The 18,317-nt window shown below is 59.2% G+C and overlaps 9 protein-coding genes across 9 annotated transcripts; 4 read left to right on the forward strand and 5 right to left on the reverse strand.

The window, feature by feature from the left end:
* Positions 1–117: 117 nt before the first annotated feature.
* Positions 118–2,639, forward strand: B0H18DRAFT_675666 (MFS general substrate transporter). Its single transcript, XM_048039118.1, has 12 exons — positions 118–878; positions 963–1,007; positions 1,061–1,120; positions 1,180–1,192; positions 1,246–1,428; positions 1,488–1,631; positions 1,686–1,826; positions 1,886–1,963; positions 2,016–2,059; positions 2,110–2,156; positions 2,203–2,448; positions 2,502–2,639. The coding sequence occupies exons 1-12, from the start codon at positions 285–287 to the stop codon at positions 2,569–2,571; spliced, it is 1,665 nt and encodes a 554-aa protein (XP_047897692.1). The 5' UTR covers positions 118–284; the 3' UTR covers positions 2,572–2,639.
* Positions 2,640–3,435: 796 nt separating this feature from the next.
* Positions 3,436–5,725, reverse strand: B0H18DRAFT_985359 (uncharacterized protein). Its single transcript, XM_048044731.1, has 7 exons — positions 5,487–5,725; positions 5,318–5,429; positions 5,168–5,291; positions 4,919–5,089; positions 4,323–4,895; positions 3,795–4,260; positions 3,436–3,734 (listed from the first exon to the last, which is right to left on the reverse strand). Exons 1-7 carry the CDS (start codon positions 5,506–5,508, stop codon positions 3,496–3,498), a joined length of 1,707 nt encoding a protein of 568 aa, XP_047897693.1. The 5' UTR covers positions 5,509–5,725; the 3' UTR covers positions 3,436–3,495.
* A 119-nt stretch (positions 5,726–5,844) lies between these two features.
* B0H18DRAFT_675731 (60S ribosomal protein L27a) lies at positions 5,845–7,319 on the reverse strand. The gene is made up of 6 exons (XM_048039119.1): positions 7,152–7,319; positions 7,002–7,088; positions 6,719–6,843; positions 6,439–6,657; positions 6,114–6,387; positions 5,845–6,027 (listed from the first exon to the last, which is right to left on the reverse strand). The coding sequence occupies exons 3-5, from the start codon at positions 6,838–6,840 to the stop codon at positions 6,288–6,290; spliced, it is 441 nt and encodes a 146-aa protein (XP_047897694.1). The 5' UTR covers positions 6,841–6,843; positions 7,002–7,088; positions 7,152–7,319; the 3' UTR covers positions 5,845–6,027; positions 6,114–6,287.
* Positions 7,320–7,451: 132 nt separating this feature from the next.
* Positions 7,452–8,001, forward strand: B0H18DRAFT_1083223 (DNA-directed RNA polymerase; the record flags this gene model as incomplete). Its single annotated transcript, XM_048031635.1, has 4 exons — positions 7,452–7,504; positions 7,562–7,651; positions 7,711–7,822; positions 7,846–8,001. 4 exons carry the CDS (start codon positions 7,452–7,454, stop codon positions 7,999–8,001), a joined length of 411 nt encoding a protein of 136 aa, XP_047897695.1.
* Positions 8,002–8,893: 892 nt separating this feature from the next.
* B0H18DRAFT_985380 (P-loop containing nucleoside triphosphate hydrolase protein) lies at positions 8,894–11,779 on the reverse strand. The gene is made up of 8 exons (XM_048044732.1): positions 11,245–11,779; positions 10,702–10,874; positions 10,544–10,646; positions 10,312–10,479; positions 10,122–10,286; positions 9,960–10,040; positions 9,320–9,872; positions 8,894–9,263 (listed from the first exon to the last, which is right to left on the reverse strand). Exons 1-7 carry the CDS (start codon positions 11,411–11,413, stop codon positions 9,361–9,363), a joined length of 1,371 nt encoding a protein of 456 aa, XP_047897696.1. The 5' UTR covers positions 11,414–11,779; the 3' UTR covers positions 8,894–9,263; positions 9,320–9,360.
* Positions 11,780–11,890: 111 nt separating this feature from the next.
* On the forward strand, positions 11,891–12,597 carry B0H18DRAFT_985384 (uncharacterized protein). The gene has a single exon (XM_048044733.1). It carries the CDS (start codon positions 11,978–11,980, stop codon positions 12,278–12,280), a length of 303 nt encoding a protein of 100 aa, XP_047897697.1. The 5' UTR covers positions 11,891–11,977; the 3' UTR covers positions 12,281–12,597.
* Positions 12,369–13,154, reverse strand: B0H18DRAFT_870765 (uncharacterized protein; the record flags this gene model as incomplete). The annotated part of the gene is made up of 1 exon (XM_048040118.1): positions 12,369–13,154. The coding sequence occupies one exon, from the start codon at positions 13,152–13,154 to the stop codon at positions 12,369–12,371; it is 786 nt and encodes a 261-aa protein (XP_047897698.1).
* A 186-nt stretch (positions 13,155–13,340) lies between these two features.
* B0H18DRAFT_675882 (uncharacterized protein) lies at positions 13,341–14,388 on the reverse strand. The gene has a single exon (XM_048039120.1). The coding sequence runs from the start codon at positions 14,306–14,308 to the stop codon at positions 13,694–13,696; it is 615 nt and encodes a 204-aa protein (XP_047897699.1). The 5' UTR covers positions 14,309–14,388; the 3' UTR covers positions 13,341–13,693.
* A 2,822-nt stretch (positions 14,389–17,210) lies between these two features.
* On the forward strand, positions 17,211–18,227 carry B0H18DRAFT_985394 (uncharacterized protein). The gene is made up of 6 exons (XM_048044734.1): positions 17,211–17,477; positions 17,512–17,581; positions 17,640–17,768; positions 17,831–17,919; positions 17,955–17,982; positions 18,036–18,227. The coding sequence occupies exons 1-6, from the start codon at positions 17,345–17,347 to the stop codon at positions 18,199–18,201; spliced, it is 615 nt and encodes a 204-aa protein (XP_047897700.1). The 5' UTR covers positions 17,211–17,344; the 3' UTR covers positions 18,202–18,227.
* Positions 18,228–18,317: the final 90 nt, after the last annotated feature.

Consider the following 18,317-nt stretch of genomic DNA (forward strand, 5'->3'; position numbering starts at 1 on the left):
CATAGCCAAGATTTCTTAACCGGCGGACCGATAAGCGTAGTCACCGGGCACCGTCGGGGCACCGTCTGGCACAGTGGCAGCGTCCGCTTGACTTACACGATTTATGGCGCGTCCTCCTCCAGCCCGAGATCCATCTCATCACTCAATCATTATGTATTCGAACCTGTTGCGGGGCGCAAGGACCAGTCTGGAATTCCACAATTTCCGCTGGATAAAGGCCCGCAACACTCACCGACTTACCGCACGCAGTGCCTCTCCTGCCTCTATCTCTGTCTCTCGCAACCATGTCGATGCCCATCCTCGAGTCGTCGACTACAGCCGCTGCGGCCCGCAGAGTCTCCACAGGTTCGACAAACAGCGCAGCCGACAAGCGTGCGGACATTCTCCGGGCTCTGAAGGCTGAAAGCTCGATTTTCAAGAATTCGCCGTATGGCCACGACTCCGCCCTAGAGACCGAGGCAGCTGCATCGGCTTCGTCACTCGATCTCTCTGCCGTTGTTCCGCCCAGTCAAGTTGAACGGATCCGTAGGCGTTCTGAGCTTCCCCGCGTCCGGACTCCCCAGTTGGGCGAGGCGATCGAGCTGCCCGTCCTCTCTCCCATCGACGAGCGCAACAACGCTCAGTCTAGCGCGGTCGCTAGCGGCCCAAGCCAGCTTTCCTTCAGCAAGACAACAGACGTCGAGATTGCGCCTACGCCGTACGCCCCCTCGCTCGATTACACGGCGGAGACCACTCCAGCGGTCACGCCTGCCCAGCGCGCTGCGTTCCGGCGGAACGCCAGGATCCAGTTCTTTGCGCTCTGCTATTCGTTCTTCTTGGAGGGCTGGAACGATGGATCGACCGGTCCACTTTTGCCGAGGATAGAGCGCACCTACCACGTGAGTCTGCATTCAGACTCTCCGTCACTCTCGATCACCCGTGCGGAGCAGCTGAACGGTGAAATGAATCGCGCGCCCCCATAGATCGGCTTTGCGATCGTGTCTATGCTGTTCGTGACGAACTGTGTGGTACGCTGACAGCTACTACGGGGACTGTATTGCACATTCACACGTCTTTGAAGGGCTTCTTGAGCGGTGCGGTGATGAATGTGTGGTTAAACCAAAAGCTCGGGCTGGGCAAGGTACGTGCTCAACCACGCGTGATGACCTCGCACGTAATGACGATCCGTTCCGCATGCAGGTTCTAGTACTCGGTACGCATCTATACTTGATCGGCGGACTGAGCCGAGGCTCACCTGCCCCGTAGGCGCCGTCTTTCAGCTCATAGGATACACCATGATGGCACCCGGCGGGCCCTTCTGGGTCATGTGTATCGCCTTCGTGTTCGCGGGCTATGGCATCTCGCTGCAAAACGCCCAGGCGAACGGCTACGTGGGGAACCTCAAGGATGGCGCGCATAACATGTTTGGGTTCCTGCATGCCTCTTACGGTAGGCCCATGCGCTTCAGCTTACTTGGGACACTGAAGAGGATAAATGCTACTGAATAGGTTTCGGAGCACTGGTGTCGCCTCTCGTGGCGACGCAGTTCTCGTCTGCTGACCACTGGTCGTTCCACTACCTTATATCCGCCGGTATCGCCGTTAGCAACCTCCTCTTACTGGGATTCGTATTCCGGCTCAAGGACCTAGATCGTGAGCGTCCCTGTACGAATTGGGTGTCATGTCCTGTGCTCATTGTGTGTGCAGAAATCATGGCGGAAGCGGGCGAGGCTGTCGGAGAGCCCGGAGTAAACGAAAACCTGTATCACCAGATCATGCGGCTGAAGGAGGTACACTACCTGGCCATGTTCTCGCTGATCTATGTCGGCGTAGAAGTCTCCATCGGAGGTTGGTTTCACCTTCTACCTTCTGCTCAATTGTGTGCGCTTGACCGAGTGTCTCGTTAGGTTGGATTGTCACCTTCATTGAGGATGAACGTGGTGGAGGCGCCAGTGCTGGATACATTTCTTCGGGCTTCTTCGGCGGTGCGGTTTCTCACCTTCGTCCATGATCAGCTGGTTGAATCGTTTTGCGTAGGGCTTATGCTTGGACGTATACTGCTTATGCAGCTCAATCGCAAGGTACATCCATTCTTTTTTCACTAAACTGTGCGACTCACCGGACATCGCAGCTCGGCGAACGTTGGGTCATAGTTTACTACTCCGTCGTCGTCATCATGTACGCCTCTCTCTCCGTCCGGCCACCCATTCTGACCGTCCCGCAGTCTAGAAGTGACCATCTGGGTGGTCCCCTCACTCATCGAGAACGCCATCGCCGTGTCCGTAGTCGGGCTCCTCATGGGCCCCATCTACCCCGTCCTGATGAACCAGTCCACCGGCATCCTGCCCAAGTGGCTGCTCACCGGTTGCCTGGGATACATCGGTGGCATCGGCCAGGCTGGCAGCGCCGTCCTACCGTTCATCACGGGTCTGATCTCGAGCAAGTTCGGTATTGCGAGCTTGCAGCCTTTGTATGTCATTTCCGTCCTGTGCTTAGAGGTGATGATTGATGGACGTTGACCAGCATCGTGTCTATGATGTCCACGATGATCATCATTTGGGCACTGGTGCCCAAGGCAAGACGCATCGAGTAGACCTTTCCGCGGCATACGCACCGCCTAAAAACAAAAACGTATCTCCGTTCCCTCTTGTACATCTCCTCCGTTGTGTGTGCTCTGACCTAGATCGTTTGTGCCTCTGTTCCCTTACCATCGCAGTGTCATCCTTTTTCAGTATTGTCCGAGTCCACTGTTGTAGATAGATCGCGTGTCGTTGCCACCGTGTCTGTAGAGTCTGCACCTCCATGCAGTCTCGGCCTCGTGTAGAGTTTCCTCTGGGTTCATGGGTTCCGTGGTCGTGTCAGGTCTTCCGAACGATCTCGTGTAAATAGACGTCGCGGGTTGTGCGACAATAATGCTCAGTACCTTGCTAGAGACGTGAACCGACCGGCTGTGTTCAAGTACTTGAGCATTTGCGCAGACACCCGTAGTGCTTTGCTCAAGTGCTCAGAGCGCCGCCGTCAGGAAACTAGGACTCACCATAATGTGAAAATGCGACGGCGTACAGAGACGAAACATGTTAAGTATGCTGCCGACGATTCCGTATGTCCATCTGCGAACACCATGCCATGCGCATCATATGCACAGATTAGGTGCCAGAGAGGGCGCACAGACCAACGTGACCGCAGGCCTCGCCCCCAACTTACCGACGATACTCGAACCAATCGATTTCTTACGCCGCTGACCCTGTACGCAGAGAGCGAGCGCTATGCCTCTATAGTACACGATATCGTACAACAGAACGTACAGCGGAGCAGTATCATACACCGTCCTCGCTCCGTCCGCACTACGAGCACTGGGTACATTCGAGCCGAGCTAGGAGATGCGCATAAACTAGAGATGACAATAACGATCGGATCAAAAAGAAAGAAGAAACACAGCAGCGCGACTCATCCGTCGGCGCACCGAGAACCGAGTATATTCAGCCGAGTCCCAGCGTCGAGCGGCTGACGGCGACGTCTAGGCCGCCTGCACCTGGCCCCTCTCGACGTCGGGCTGGGGCGCCCCCGGACGGAAGGCCCTCAGGAAGCCCGGACGAGCGAGGGACGCAAGGCTGCCGCGCACGGTCGGCGCCGTAGCGGCGGCCGGCAGGGCGGGGAGCACGTCCACCTGCGCCTCGGTCGACATCGAGTCGCGGTTCTTCTCGTCGCCCTCCTTCGACGGCGGCGTCGTGGTGATCCGCAGCATCGACGTGTACGCTGGTGGACTCGATCAGCACGCGGAGGCCAGGGACACGCAGGGAACAAAATGAGACGTACGTTGCCGACAGACGGGGCAGAACCAGCCCTTCGCCTTGCGCTTGCGCCGCGGCGTGGGCTGCGGCGCGTTCGCCTCGGAGCCGGGGACGGCGCCGTCCGCCGTAGGAGGCGCAGGAGCGGCGTTCTCGCCCGCGGCCCCCTCCGTACCCGCGGTAGCGGTCGTCTCGCTCTCCTGGTGCACGATCGTCCCGCCCGCGCCGAACTCGATCATGTTCACCGCGCACTCCCTGCACGCGACCAGGTGGCGGCACGGCAGCAGCACGACCTCGCGCGGCGACGACAGGCAGAGCAGGCACTCCGAGGACGGCTCGTCCTCGTGCGCGTTCGCGTTCGCGGGCGCGGCGACCGGCGGGTAGACGTGCTGGTCGACGCTCGCGGGCGGCGGCGTGGGCTGCGCGTGGCTCGCGGTGGTCGAGTTCGCGGAGAGGCCGTAGATCTCATGCAGGTGGAACGTGTGCGGGCCGATCTAGCGTCGAGTCCGAGCCGCGGTCAGCGCGCGTGTGAGCGGGTCGGCGAGCGGGCACTCACGATCGCCTCGCGCTTCACGACCTTGACCACCCACGGCCGCTTGTCCTCCACGGCCGCGCCGTCCACCTCGGGCGGTGGCGGCGCCCCGAAGCGCACGACATGCAGGTACGTGACCTGCTCGTTCGCCGACGGCAGCTCCTTGCCCTCCTCGTCGAGCGCCGCCAGCCGGATCACGACCTTCACGCCGACGTCCGGCTCCTCGTCCTTCGCGGCCACGCTCGCGTGCGCGCCCTCGTCTTCGCCCTCCGCCGCGTGCGCGGGGGCCTCCGCGTCGACGACCGCGAGCGCGGGGCCCACGGCCGCCCGGCCGTGGGTGCGCATGCGGAAGTTGAAGTGTGTGAAGCGTTTTCGGGCCCCTTTCGCATGGACGTCCTCGGTGGCGTGCTGCTCGGCATCCGCGGGTGCCTCGCCCGCCGCCTCCTTGTCGGCGTCCGCGCGGGGCTCGAAGCGTCCGAGCTCGAGCGTGACGCCGTCCTCGAGCTTGAGGACCCTCCCGAACCCGCCGTCGACGACGGACTCGTAGATGAGGAACTTGCACAGCCCGCTGGGGTCGGGCTTGCCCGCGAGGGGGTGCTTGGGGCCAGGAGGACGTGCACGCTGATCCCGCACTTGGGTGCATCGCAGTCGTACTCGAATTCGAGCCCGTGGTGGTGCTGGGAGTCGGCGTGGTCTGGGTCGTCCGCGGGTGCGATCTCCAGCGGGGTGAGGCGGAGAGTGGGCCGCTTGAGGTTCACGAGTGCTTGCAGCGTTGTGGTGGTTGCGTAGCTCTAGGGCTCCATGAGACGAGTGGGACAGCGAGAGGCTAGCAACGCACCTCCTTGCTCCTGAGATCCAGCCTTTATGACCTCCGGCGTGAGCTCGTCTGCGCCCCTCTCATGCCGCTCTGTCCAGGCGGGGCCTCCGCTGACGATGCCGATGTTAGGGCCAAAAAGGGTGTCGGACTTCTTGTCCATGCTGGCCTCGGGGTTGCTGGGCTCACCCATGTTGAGGATGACGGGCTGCTGAGCCATCTGGGCGCCCTGCGGGAGGTGATGGTGTCCGTGCGAGCGATGAAGGGCTGTGCGTGGAGGCGGCGCGTGCGGTTCCAAGTCGAATACTGGCTGTTGTCTGTGAGTGGGCGCGGTCAGCGACGCAACCGCTGTGCAGACGGAGAGGGAGGCTTACACCAAGTTGCGAGCCCTGCCATAAGTCAGCGAGCACGAGGGGCAGAACAGAAGCGAGATGCACGTCCCCGACTCGGGGCGGCACAGTACTCACGCTAAATGTAGTCGCTAAACGCCCGCCAATGACTAGGCCACTCGCGCATTTCCGCACCCCGCGCAGCCTCGCAGAGTCGCAATGCAGTCTCAGTCTGGCCCGGCGCTGACTCGTCTCGTACAGGAGGGTCGCAGGAGGAGTCAGAGAGCGATCACAGCGTGTCTTGGCAGACAGCCTGCATAACCGAGCAGATCCTCAGGGCAAGCGCTCGCTTCATCCGTCGCCAAGACTGCCAAAATACATAGTGGCTTGAAAGCAGCCTTGTACTTCTGCGAAACCTTGCCAGAACATGTTGCTCGTCTCTCTGATTAAATAGTGTATGTCGATCCAACGCTCAAGCTCAAGTGTCATGCGATTTCGGAAGTGCAAGCTTTGTTGATTGCACAGTTCCTCTCTCGACTAACTGGTTGAGTATTGCCCTACGCGGACCAAGGCCAGCGCGCTCAAACTGAGCATCAACGGGGGGATCAACATTTGTAGTGAGTGAGAACAGGGGAAGCGGCCACCGTGGACGACCCCCCTCAGGCTACTCACATTCTACCAGTCATCCAACAATCCAACGTCTGACCCTCAAGTCACAAAGTGCCTGCGGCTGCAGATGGTACAGCATGATTGCATAACAGGCCTCGCAGTATTGAGCATATGCATGTAGTGGGTGCGATACAGTGCCAGGAGAGGAGAAAGCGCGACAGAGTAAATGGAGGGAGATCATGCAACCAACGCGACAACACCGCCGGCCTCCTTGATTTTTGCCTCGGCCTTCTTCGACACGAAGCGCGCCTTCACGATGAAGGGGAGCTTGGGCAGCCTATGATCGTGTCAGTCAATCCGGCCATTCCACAAGAATCGGCCCACGCACTGTCCGTTGCCCAGGATCTTTCCGTAGCCGTGGCGGAGGGTGTCGATGACGGGGACGACGTCCGAGCTCTCCGTGAGGCCCTCCTTCTCCTCCGCGGGTACAAGCGTCCAGAGCTTGTCGACGTTGATGATCGGGCTCCATTGGAGGTTGCGCGTAAGGTGGAATCGGCGCATACCGACCTTACCGAAGTAACCAGGATGGTACTTATCGAAGTTGGTTCTGGCAGCAGAGCGCAGGGTCGGATCGCGGGTCGCACAGGCTTCGCAAGGGACAGACGTACCGGTGGTGGTGCTGCCACCAGCGAGACCACGACCTCCGGATGTTGCGGTGCTTTCCTACACGTCCGTGGCCGGCGGAGACGTGGCCGCGGTGCTTGCGAGTCTTCGTGAACCGTGTAGGCATTTTCTGTCGCGGGGCGCAGCGTGAGCATCATCCAAACGCAGCGCCATGCATCCAGCGTCGTAACGGCGGGATTTCGACAAGAGAGCCCATTCGATCGAAAGCCCTCGTCGTCAAGAGCCCGCCGGAACGCAGCCGGGCATGGATTTGGGCAGCGTACGTACCTTGAGGAGGCGTTGAGTGTCGGTACACGGACCAGGGCCTGCACAGAATCCCAAAACAGGCTGTGGCGCTGCGTTGGGTTGTTTGTCCTGTGGCCAAGTCAGTTCGGGCGCCTTTTCGGGCGCAATCTTCGCCTTGTCGCCTCACCTGACCTTGGCCCGCAGGTAAGTCTCGCCGTCTCACTTATCGGTCTATGATGTCAGCCGGATGGCTTTTATTTATTGTCAATGACCGCACCACCGGTGCGAAGTGATCGCAACTTGTGTCCTGAGCTTTTTTCTCACCTTCACTTGCGCAGTGCATATGCTAACCTGTCCTCGTCCAGGTTGTTCCAACTGCACAACCGACTTCCCGGTTCTGCGGCGGCCCCACCTCTCGACCGCCCGAGCACGCGGTGTTCGTCTCCGCAGAACAGCCGTAGCTCGCACCTGTCATTAGCTACATAGTCTACAATGAATGCGCCTAATCGGTTTGAGTCGTTCGTCCTGGACGAGGGCGAGAAGCCGTGCGTGCACTCCTCCTCGAGCGCTTCGCAAGCTCACGTACGTATGCGCTCCAATAGAGTCGAGGTCATAGAGGACACCAAAATCCCCAACGCCGCCACCATCAAAGTCGTGAAGCAGGACCACACCCTGGGCAACCTGATCCGGGCGTCAGTACCAGCCAGGCCACTGACACCCGGAGACACGCCGCGCTGACGCTGTCCGCCAGGGAACTTCTTACGATGCCGCAGGTCCTCTTCGCGGGCTACAAGGTCCCGCACCCCCTCCAGCCGTATTTCCTGATCAAGATCCAGACCGACGGCTCGATGACCCCGTCCGCCGTCCTCGAGGCGGCCTGCAAAAGCTCATCGTCCTGGTCAACAACCTCGAGGGCAAGTTCAAGCGCGAGTTTTCCTTCAAGGACGCGGAGAGTGGCGCACCGGAGGATGCGTACGGTGCACCGGTGCCTGCGTCGGGCCGCTGGCAGACGGGAGGGGACAGGGATTACCTGGACTTCTGAGTGCCCCGTTGCACGTTCTTCCGAGTGTATATTAGAGGATCATGTCTGTGTATTTCTACAGCCTCTACGGCAGAGGATGCTCTTGATGAGTCCCATGGTATATGGCCCAGACGTTATTCTCGGTGACGATATATTCACCGCCGCCCCGGATCATCACGTAACTCCATAGCTTAACGCCATGGGCTAACTAGACAGACGGGCAGTCGTTGTATGGACCTGGAGCACGCAGCATGCACCGAGCGTCCGGACGTCCCATGCGTCCCAAGAGGTGGATTCAGAAGACCGCTGACACATAGCCGCTCGGAAGCCGCATGTCTCCCAGGATGGGGTCGCCGTCGACACGTCCGCACAAGAAGCCAGGAGCTATACGTACCGCCTGACTCATCCGCCGCGCCCCCCGGATGCCTCTGTCCACGGTGGGCCTCTACGGTCCTTCCTCTGCCTAGGACTCCTCGGTGCATCAGAGATGTGATACCTCGAGCAGAAGTGAACAGATACGAGCAGCGCGAGAACCGCGTTGCTCAGGGTCCGCGCTAAACGGATGCGATAGCATTGTGAGGCACGTTCGACAGTTGGGGGCACTCAACGCGGGGTCCCGATAGTGTCCACTGCGCGTCGGACGTCAAGGTATCCATGACCGGTCGTACTTGTCACTGCAGTCCAGTGTCAGGACATGATCCCATGGCGTTTGGAAGGAGGACCGCCTCCCACCGTCAGCCGTTATTTGTGCTTGATTATGTTGCTGAATGGCGCGCGTCGATTTGAAAATTTGTCTGGGAGCCCGGGGTCGCCGACGAGATGCGCGAGAATGATGCAGGCGAATTGCAGCTTTGCTCTTGCAGCCTGAGCATCTGCCGTCATACGAAAAGACAAGGAGGAGATGCGGCACTCTGGTTGGTAAGCGCAGCGATTAAATGACAGGCGAATGATCCCAGAGATCGAAATCGAACCAAACGCTGCTCTTCTCCGTTGGTACCGTGAATGGTAAAATCTCCACCGGCGTACCAAATATCCTCCGCCACAGTTAGGTCAGGTCATGGATTGCAGGAGCACTGACTGGGAAGGTGGCCTGGCAAGCCCAAATAGAAATAGTCGATGTAGATCTGGCCTTTTCCAGATGAGTTCCTGGGCCCCGATATGTTGCGTGCCGCACCAGGCGGAACTTCCGTGCGTATATGACGGGCTGAATGGGAGATGAGCACAAGGACGAGTGGGTGTTCGTGTGATCTTGGTCGCAGCAGTCGAAGAGACTGATAGGCAACCTGCTTACTAGCCGTCGTCAAATAGCGGTGGAGTGCTGCATTAATCAGTAACGTACAGAAATCATCAATGTAATAATGTACCGCAGCCAGTGCGTACCTATACGCCGGCCACCTTTTTCGCCCACTTCCTATCCGCCTTCGCCTTGCGTCTCGCAAGCAGGTCCTGCCGTACCTTCTTCTTTTCCTGCGTCTTGCTAACATTAGCCCCGCCGACTTCCTCCTCGTCAATCCCCCGTTCAAATCGGTCGATGCACGCCTCCATTTGCGCCTGTATCACCGCCTCGTCGTGCCGTTCCTGGCTCTTCTCCGACCCCGCCCCAGTCGCATCGGGAGGCGCCACCGCGCCGGCCGATGGGTCGGAGTCCGGCGGGTCCGCAAGGTCCCACTGAAAATCGAAGCCCCAGCCTCTGGCGGCTGCACGCGGTGAGGCGGCAGCGGCAAGCCCGCCTTCGCCGCGCCACCATTGCACGAACCACACGGCCGCACGGGCGGTGTCGCGTATGCCGCCTCGCCGGAGCATGCCCAGCCGTTTTGCGAGCAGGTCGAGGAACTCGTAGACGTCCGTTAGCGGCTGTGTTCCTGGCGGGAGGATCTGCAAGTACGCGGGGGCTGGGGTGGCGGGGAGGCCGGTCAACAGGCGCAGGGGCGGTGGGCGTCAGTGCGAAGTGCATCAGCTGCTATGGCGGGCGCACTCACAGACAGGATCGAGGACATTGAGTCGGTAGAGTAGGTAGGAAGCTAGCGCGTCGATGTCATATAAGCCCTCCTTAATACCAGCTATAGGGAGGCGGTAAATGAAGGTGAGCGCGCCAGCCTATGGGTCGACCGTGAAGCATCGGAATGAACTGTCATGCTGACCTATGAGCGCGAGTTTGACCCCGCGTTCCGCACCGCTGTCGCCATTGCCTAGAAACGGCAACATCACGCCGGGCGTGTCCCATGCATACACGAGCGGGTCGATGGAGAGCTTCAGGCGTGTAGAGATCGCGCGAGTGATCCAGGATGTGCCCCAGTGCGCAGTGCCTTCGGCGTAGCTACCACAACCCACCGACGGAGTTAGCGGCCGAGGGGACAGACCTCGATCGGACAAAAAATTGCTCACGGCCAGCGATCCCGATATTCCGGAGGGCGTTCAGCAGCGTCGATTTCCCGACGTTAGGCATGCCGACGACGAGTACATTCATTTCGGGCGCGTGCGGATTGTGTTTCGCGACGCCTGGGCGGACACGGCGATCACTTATCAGATATGGGCGCTAAGTACACGCAGAAATTCGTCGCACCGACAAGCAGCTCGTTCAGCGCCTTGATGTCGCGCGTCTTATTCCAAGAGGCAAAGAAGACCCTCTGGTCGGGATATTTAGCGGCCATGGCCCTTTCGAATGGCTACTGAATTTTTCATGTCTGAGCCTATATGGGCCGGGTATGAGTAGAGGCTCACCTTGATGCCCCATTCGGGAACCAGGTCACGCTTATTGAAGACCACTATTCGCTCGCATACCAAGCCACTGCCGGTAGCGCGGGGAGTCATTGGGAGGGCAGAAGGACCAGCGTCATTCGCAGGCGGTGGCGTGGGGATTGCACCACGTTCACGACGCCAAGTCTGTAGAGCTCCTGTAAGTGTGTTCGTGAGTATCGACGCCTGCAGTACAACATTCGCGGGAAGCGTAGAAAGCGCATATGACGGGCGAAAGAATGTAACATCTATAATTAGCCCCAAAATCACGCTCGTGCGCATATACGCCGTGTATCGGAATGTCCTTCTGTTCGCTATACATGCGAGTCATACAGCAGACATACAGCCACCGCGGCAAGCGAGTGTGCCACAGCGACTGAGCCCCACGCGCACGTCAGGGTGGCAACGCAGCAGCAGCAGCAGATAACGACGACCGATACACCATCCTGTCCCAACTCTGCCCCTGACACCGAAGGCCCCCATCCCACACTAACTCACACACCGCATACCACAGAAAATCGGACTCACCCTCAAACTTCCGGTTGATGCTCGTGAGCGGCAAGCGCGCGTCGCGCAGCTCGAGCACGACGTCCGTGCGCGTGAGCAGGTGCGGCAGGTTGCGCTGGAACTGCAGCATGTGGCCCGGAAACCATGACGGCGGCGCCGGGAGAATGGGGAATGGGATGTGGGCCAGCATGACGCGGTGGCGCGCGGCCGAGCAGTGTCTCTCCAAGTTCTGGTCTCCGTTGCTGGCCCGCCCTCGCCAGTACCTCGCTCGCTCGTTCCCTGTACCCTGCTAGTCGCAGTCTGTCGGCGACACTGGTCTGTCGTCGTAATCGTATCCAGTCAAGCCAAGCAGCGGTCGGCACGGTAGTCCGTCGGAGCTGTGCTGACCCTGAAGGGGCGGTGGCGACCGGTCTAAGTCCTGGTGGGCCGGCGAGCTCGTCGTCGCCGTCGTCGCCGTCGTGGTGAACAGCGATGCAACTCAAGGGGGTGAAGGTTCGCGGAAACAAATCCGTGTTGGCCGGGGTGGGTGAGATCAGAAAACAAGATCGCGGCGGCTGCAGAGCGCTCGGCGCAGCGGCCAGCGATCAGGACAGGAAAGGCGCGCGTCGGGATTCCCACGCTGCCCTGGCGCTGGGCAACCTTCCCGGGCGCTGCGCCCGCGCGGATGCTTTCCGTTGTTCGCCCCGCTGGCAACCGTGGGGCGTCGCGACACAGCCGACCGACGGACGCGTCTACACGCGCGGAATTTGCTCTGATGGTTGTCAATGCTGTTCTCTCGCATAACTACATATTTGCATTGCCTTTGTGTCAAGTATACATGCGTACAAGATTGACTTATGCACAGCAGAGCCGGAACGATAATGAGTGGATGCCCGATAACGACGACGGAAAGAGAAGAGACTCCAGTCAGACTCCAGATCGGTACGATAGGAAAAGAGATCACAGCGCGACAAAGGGTAGATGGCCACCTTCCACCAAGAGTGCCAGAGATGGGAAAACATGGAGGGACAATAGAAGCCAGAGCACCAACCCGACGGAGAGAATACCTATTCTATAAGCCAGTACGATCATTAGCCATATGAGATTTGTCTGTGGCGCAATCAGCGCAATCGAACCGTTAAATCACGACGTAAAACTCACTCAATTTAGACCCAAGTGTCCTCACCTAGTCCAATGGCATCGAAGCTCTTCCCACTCCTCGTCTTCCTCTGGGGAAGGATCGACACGGTGTCCAGGTTGATGAGCTTTTCCGAAGGCGGTGGAGAGCCCTCCACCCAGCCCTTCCAGCCCTTGCGCACGGCGGTGCGTTTCTTGCGTGGCCGCGACTGCGCGTAAGGCGGTGTCTGCGAGGCCTCACTGCGGTGACGGCTATGCATGTCGTCGTCGTCGTCGTCGTCGTCGTACGGTGTATGTGGTCGCTTGGACGATGTGGCAGAGGTAGTCGACGAGTTGGATGGGCCCGGAGTGGTTGGTGGCGAGGAAGCCATGGGGGGAGGAGTAACGGACACGGACCGTTGCATGTTGGTGATATGGATGGCCGGACGCGCCTGCCAGAAGGAGGACACGGCGGAACGCGCCACGGGAGCGGATATCTTGGGCACGCTGGGGCCTGACGCGCTCACGACCGATGTTGACGCGACGGGGGGCGCGGATAGCCTGACCTGTGGCCTCGCGTCCGACTTGGCGCGTTTCCTCTCCCTCTCCCTCTCGCGCTCCTTCTCTGTCTCCTTTTCGCGTTCCTTTTCCTTCTCGCGCTCCCTCTCCTTCTCCTTCCGTCGCCGCTCGCGCCGGAGCTCCTCGGCCCTCTCGACCTCTTTGTTGATAGGCACGCCGTTCAAGAGGCTGGTGAGGACGTCGCGGGCCGGACGCGGGTCAAAGTCACCGGCAAGCACAGAGGTGGCGGTTCGACGCCTTTTGGTGGGGGGCAGCATAGGGTGGGAGGACATGAACACGGCCATGCACGAGTGGCGAGATGAGGGAAGGGGGCAGGTCGCGCGGTGGAGCGTGGTAAGAAGCACTTATAGGTTGTTGTATTGTGTTACGGCAGCTTGCGGCTCCAATTGGATAAACAGTTTACGTAATACAAGTAGAACCTTCCGCCCGCCGTTCTATCGCTTCCCAGAAACTGCCCGACCACAATCTGATTCTAATTTCAGCAGCTCCTCCAGGTCGCCGTCTCTGGCGGGTCCGCGTCGCCGCCGTCCGCGGTCCCGCTGGTCTCCGGCGAGCGGTCGCGGCCTCTCTGGGGAGACGGCGGCGGTCAGTGGACACCGCGCCCCGCCCCCGCCCCCCAGGCGCCGGAGACAACAATGGATGGGAGCCCCAAACGGCTCCTTCCGTGGCCGTGGCGTGTCCTCCGCCTAGCCCTCCTTCGGGCTTGGGCGCCACATTTTATTCAGTCCATTTCAAACCCCTGCCCGAACCAATGGCAGGTTTCCCCGACATCTGATCCCAGTAGGCTTCTCGAGTTTCACACCATTCCGCACGCGGCAGCTCGCAGGGGCCCCGGAACTTGCGCCTGCCTTTCCAGGCCATCGCAGTGGCACCGATACGCCTCCGTCCCCGCGCAATTCATATCGCACATGCCCCTCTCCGCCGCCCTGTGCATGCTTCTGCCCTGATGAGGCATGTCTTCGCGATCGTCGTCGCCCACATCGAGCAGGTCCTCTCCATCGCGGCGATGCCTTCGGGACGGCGCGTCGGAACTCCACGCCTGAGAACCCGACGGCGTCCCAACCTTGTCTTCCTTATTTCGGTGCCCTCGCCGCCTCCAGCCAGCGAAGCTCAGACTGCACATCCTTCGCCCCCTCCTTCGGCCGCTCGCGACACCCGTCCCCGCACCCAATGCCACCTGCGTCACCCCTCGCGACCTTGTCTTCTCGTGCCTTAGATGTACAGTATTGTATATGATGGAGCCGCCTCTCCATTCCCCCTGGGAATGCAGGATCCGTTCGCGATAATCACCAAAAGCCCCAGCAACAGAATCAAACTGTATCCGGCGGTCCCTGCGGTTTGGCATATTCCTGTCAAGCGACGAGCATCCCAATATCAGCCGCCCTATGGGACCCCGTTTTCGGCAGCACATGACGGTCCTTCGCGGCCACTCTATTATTTGGCATCTCACCGCTGTCCCTGCACAGGAGCGATCCCATCAATCAGTAGGCCCTGGTGGCTATAGTGCCTCTGACTCATGGCTGCGTAGTCCCACTATACGTGTTCATCACGAAGCTTGTCCCTCGTGTACCGCACGCTCTCGCGGCTGCAGGTCCACCGAAGACCTTCCAGGACATTATGGAACCTCTGCGCTCGGCCGTATCCGGTAGGTCAAGGCGGTGCGTGTACGGCATTCCCATTATTCTCCGCCTTGCTGGGCTGCACACCTTCCTTATGGCACATCCCATACCCATGGCGTGTACCGCCTCCTCCGATCGCGCTATCGAGTATCTCTCCCTTCCCCTACGCGTCCGCAATTGTGGTGTGCGAGAACAATGCGCTCCGCTTAGCTGATAGCGGCGATCGACAGGAACGCTGGACGCTGGCAGGCAGGCTATTGTCCCGCGAGGTGGGTGCGCGTCGCGTGCACGCCACGAAGCGAGCCGCCTCGTCCAATCGACGCGCCCCCACCTCCTGGACGATCCAAGACCCTGCTGGGCTGCATTGGCTCGGGGAACGTGGTACAACCGTTCACATTGCTAAATGGAGTAAGTGCGAGCACCGCTTTCGTACCGAGCTACTGCACTACCGAATGTCCTCGCAGAATGGCCAATCGTGTACCGCAAGTTAGTGTCTCGTCGCAACCCCATCGAGAGGACGTCCGACTTGTCGATGATTTATCCACCTCAAATAGAAATATCGAGCACCGTCCACGTATTGGACGCTTACTAAACGCTGGTCGGAGTCCTGTCTAGGCTTTAGACCCTGCAACGGCATAAAAATTCATAGCCAGCTCGAGGCGTCCCAAATTCCCAGCCTACCGCGAGTGACCAGGCCGTCGGTCCCGCAGACAGTTGACCGTGCTCACACGCGCGCAGCATTCTCCCGCGCGGTCCTCCGCATTTTTCGGTGAGCTCCTATGATGTTCTCGCTGTGATGCGGCTGGACCGCTTGGTAGCGCCCAATGGGGCCGTGTTGATCACCAAGCCAGAAGGAAGAGATACACGAGCCTACGAGGCGTCCTGCCACCCAAACGTCACGCCCAGATACCGCCGCCACATCATCTACGCGCCCACGTAGATGCGGCATCAAGGCCCGTCAACCCGCCCAACCGCTGGACGGTCGATGACTTACATCCATCGCCAACGGCCTGTGTTCCGGCTGTGCAGTCTGACCGAATATCAGGAATTTTGCTGAACCTACCGGCGCTCGTGCCCAGTTGGCGGAGCTTGAACCAGGCCACCGTCCACTGTGTTCGAGCGGCTCTGGAGCGTATGTGGCCGGTGACATGTGCGTGTATCCCCTCTTCAACGGTCAACGACGCAGGGCCATACAACGCCGCCAGAGCCGATGGGCGTCTCAGCTTGGATCGGCGGCGTGATGTCTGTCAGTGTATTTCCTTTGATATTTAGTTCTCTAGTTGATTTGCGTGTATTCAGGCGCAGAACTAGGCCGCAGAAGCCCAGAAGACGGAGAAAGCCCGTAGCTCCGGCCTATCTCGGTCGGTACCTACTGGATAGCTCGAAAGCTGCTCCGTCACTTCTGCTGCCACCCACGCAGACTCTGGACGAGGCCGGAAGTTCCCTGCGAAGTGCTGAAGTGCTGGTGCGTGTATAGTTGATTATGAAATATACTTGCAAGACGCAAGACATCCTGTCTATACCCCCGTGGAGGTATCTGCTGTGGGAGAGACCGTCTGGCTTCGCCGCGAGCTTACAGAGCACGCTTGTGGAACAGAGGTGTCCGTTCTCTTCTACTACCGTTCTGTAGCCGCAAGCCGGCTGCGGCTCAGTCACGCGGTATCTTCAATTCTACTGATGTCAGTACTTCTAGCCTCGGTGGAATGGCCGGTGTCCATGATACAGTCGTCCACCTCCTCGTGCAGAAGCGGTTGAAATTGGTGTATGTATTGTGCATGTTTCTCATGGACTCACGGATCGATTTCTAGGACTCAGGTGTCGCGTCGAGAAGCCTTGTTCGTGCTGGCCCCTGCCCACGGTGACTACCGTCTACTATCAGCCCGCTCGTGGCTAGTCAGTAACCACACACCTTCACCTCCCACCACGACGCCACGGGATCAGCAATGGAGCACGCATAGCGCGCTATCTAGCCGGCGCTGCCCCTCCAGGTGCAGATGAATATCTGAATCCACAGCGGTGGGCTCGCCTGGTTTCCACGCGGCAACGTGGAACTCAAGCCGATCCCTCGCTCACGTCTCGTGTATCTGATACGAGCATGGCATGCAGCCTGCAAGCTACTCTCCACCCGACGGACATGAAGCATACCGCTTCGGCTATCCGCCTCGCTGGGTTATGGGCGCTCTATGGACACGCGGCCACGCAGCCGCGCCCGCATCAGTTGGATCGCAGTCGGACGCCGCGCGCTGTCACCAGGACATACTGTCCATGCTCGCGCACGCAATGTTCTGTCCGGCGGTGTTACGAGGCAGGAATGGCAAGACAGGGGATGATCACCGTCCGAAAATGCAAGCGTTATTCGGTGAGATGTACCCGCGGTTGTCAACGATATGGAACTGTGACGGCGCTGTGGGTCTTCCGCGACCACACAATTGCGGAGCCGGTGTTTTAACTCCCTTGAGGAATGTTCAATTGCACGTTACCTCATTTATCTCTTTCATAGCGCTGTTCAGTTGGTGGTCGAGAGCATGCAGTTTGCGCTCAATCTTTGTTCGCCATTGGACATCAACCGGTGAGTCCGAACAGTGGATTCAATGGCACGGATTTATTTCTGCCGACGCGATCTTAGATTCACATCTGGCCAGACAGTCTAGTAACCGCCACGGCCGTCTGGCCGCTGGTTCTCGGCGTCGCTACAATTCACTTGCAGAAGCCCGCCATTGGTATGGCGACCGCTCTTCTATCCGTTGCCATGGCATACTTGGCCTGGCCATATAGACCAGGAGCCCTCTGCCAATGCATCTGTCCCAGCACAGCGAACTGTCTGCCAGATGTCTCTCATGCAAGATGTCGAGCAACCTGTCACGCAGCGCACGACCGGACGACGTCGCGCGCATAACCTCGCCATGTCAACTGAACCCTCCCGAACGTTTAGCATACGGGGGCACGCTTTGAGGTCGCTTGGTCCTTCTCGTTTTTGCCGGCTTCGATGGGCCAGCCGGGGTCTTTGTTGGTCGCATTTTAGACTTGAAGTATGGCGGTCCGTCACTGCTGCCTTCTTCTGCTCCGTCAGTGTCAACTTTGGTCAGCTAGCGATTGCAACGTGTCGTTGAACACTGATAATAGGGATATTACGGAGGAATCAATCGGTCAGTGTACAACAATGATCTCTTCGCTATATTTTGCGAATCGATGTCGCGACGCCGAAAATGCCGTCCGGTGCGACCCATCTAGAAGGACAACTCTGCTACGAAGGTACCCCATTCAGAAGCAAGCTCGAGACGTGGATTCTAAACGCATCTGCTCGTCATCTGTAGGCTCCCACTATCTCAACTCGAGCATTGGTCATTTGCATTAGCTGATGAGGTCAGCGTGCTATTCAAATTCGCTACCGACCAAACTTCCTGTCCGCACAAACGCGCTCAGCCCGCTACAGATGAGACTTCCATAATTCCATCATTGCGGGAAGGTGCAACTCATGCATACCATTTTACGGTCTGACATCACTGGATGGCAGCGTAGTCCCCACGCTGACAGCCTACTATGGGCGACTGCCAAGCGGACGACGACGAGGTGGTATACATGTACACAGATTGACCAGTATACTGTTGCGACGACCAGTGGACATTCTTGTTTCATGGGCGGGCTGTCAGTGTCACTGGAGCATGCAACACGTTCTGCCCAATGAAATTCGACCGAGTTATGGCGCCTCCCTCTCGGCACGAGTACACCAGCAGCGTACTTGAGCTCAGAGTCGTTCTGCCATCCTGCCCAAACTTCGCCGCACAAAAAAGCATAAAAACC

This window comes from Fomitopsis serialis (genome assembly GCF_022376445.1).
Source record: "Fomitopsis serialis strain Sig1Antser10 chromosome Unknown B0H18scaffold_9, whole genome shotgun sequence".
In the NCBI taxonomy this organism is placed as follows: domain Eukaryota; kingdom Fungi; phylum Basidiomycota; class Agaricomycetes; order Polyporales; family Fomitopsidaceae; genus Fomitopsis; species Fomitopsis serialis.

Excerpts from the sequence above, each read along its gene's own strand:
- B0H18DRAFT_985394 (XM_048044734.1), top strand. The coding sequence starts at position 17,345 with ATGTCTCTCATGCAAGATGTCGAGCAACCTGTCACGCAGCGCACGACC. Across the intron at positions 17,769-17,830 it reads AGGACAACTCTGCTACGAAG|GCTCCCACTATCTCAACTCG; the intron begins GTACCCCATTCA and ends CGTCATCTGTAG. Across the intron at positions 17,920-17,954 it reads CGCTACCGACCAAACTTCCT|ACTTCCATAATTCCATCATT; the intron begins GTCCGCACAAAC and ends GCTACAGATGAG.
- B0H18DRAFT_985359 (XM_048044731.1), bottom strand. The coding sequence starts at position 5,508 with ATGGCAGGGCTCGCAACTTGGT. Across the intron at positions 5,292-5,317 it reads CCCAGATGGCTCAGCAGCCC|CAACCCCGAGGCCAGCATGG; the intron begins GTCATCCTCAAC and ends GGGTGAGCCCAG. Across the intron at positions 3,735-3,794 it reads CTGCCCCGTCTGTCGGCAAC|CGTACACGTCGATGCTGCGG; the intron begins GTACGTCTCATT and ends CGAGTCCACCAG.
- B0H18DRAFT_675666 (XM_048039118.1), top strand. The coding sequence starts at position 285 with ATGTCGATGCCCATCCTCGAGTCGTCGACTACAGCCGCTGCGGCCCGC. Across the intron at positions 1,429-1,487 it reads GTTCCTGCATGCCTCTTACG|GTTTCGGAGCACTGGTGTCG; the intron begins GTAGGCCCATGC and ends GCTACTGAATAG. Across the intron at positions 2,060-2,109 it reads TTATGCAGCTCAATCGCAAG|CTCGGCGAACGTTGGGTCAT; the intron begins GTACATCCATTC and ends CGGACATCGCAG.
- B0H18DRAFT_985380 (XM_048044732.1), bottom strand. The coding sequence starts at position 11,413 with ATGCTGGCCCACATCCCATTCCCCATTCTCCCGGCGCCGCCGTCATGG. Across the intron at positions 10,041-10,121 it reads GGTCAAACTCGCGCTCATAG|CTGGTATTAAGGAGGGCTTA; the intron begins GTCAGCATGACA and ends GCCTCCCTATAG. Across the intron at positions 9,873-9,959 it reads CAATGTCCTCGATCCTGTCT|CCCCCGCGTACTTGCAGATC; the intron begins GTGAGTGCGCCC and ends CCGCCACCCCAG.
- B0H18DRAFT_985384 (XM_048044733.1), top strand. The coding sequence starts at position 11,978 with ATGGTTGTCAATGCTGTTCTCTCGCATAACTACATATTTGCATTGCCT.
- B0H18DRAFT_675882 (XM_048039120.1), bottom strand. The coding sequence starts at position 14,308 with ATGTGCTGCCGAAAACGGGGTCCCATAGGGCGGCTGATATTGGGATGC.
- B0H18DRAFT_675731 (XM_048039119.1), bottom strand. The coding sequence starts at position 6,840 with ATGCCTACACGGTTCACGAAGACTCGCAAGCACCGCGGCCACGTCTCC. Across the intron at positions 6,658-6,718 it reads TGGTGGCAGCACCACCACCG|AACCAACTTCGATAAGTACC; the intron begins GTACGTCTGTCC and ends CTCTGCTGCCAG. Across the intron at positions 6,388-6,438 it reads AAGATCCTGGGCAACGGACA|GCTGCCCAAGCTCCCCTTCA; the intron begins GTGCGTGGGCCG and ends ACACGATCATAG.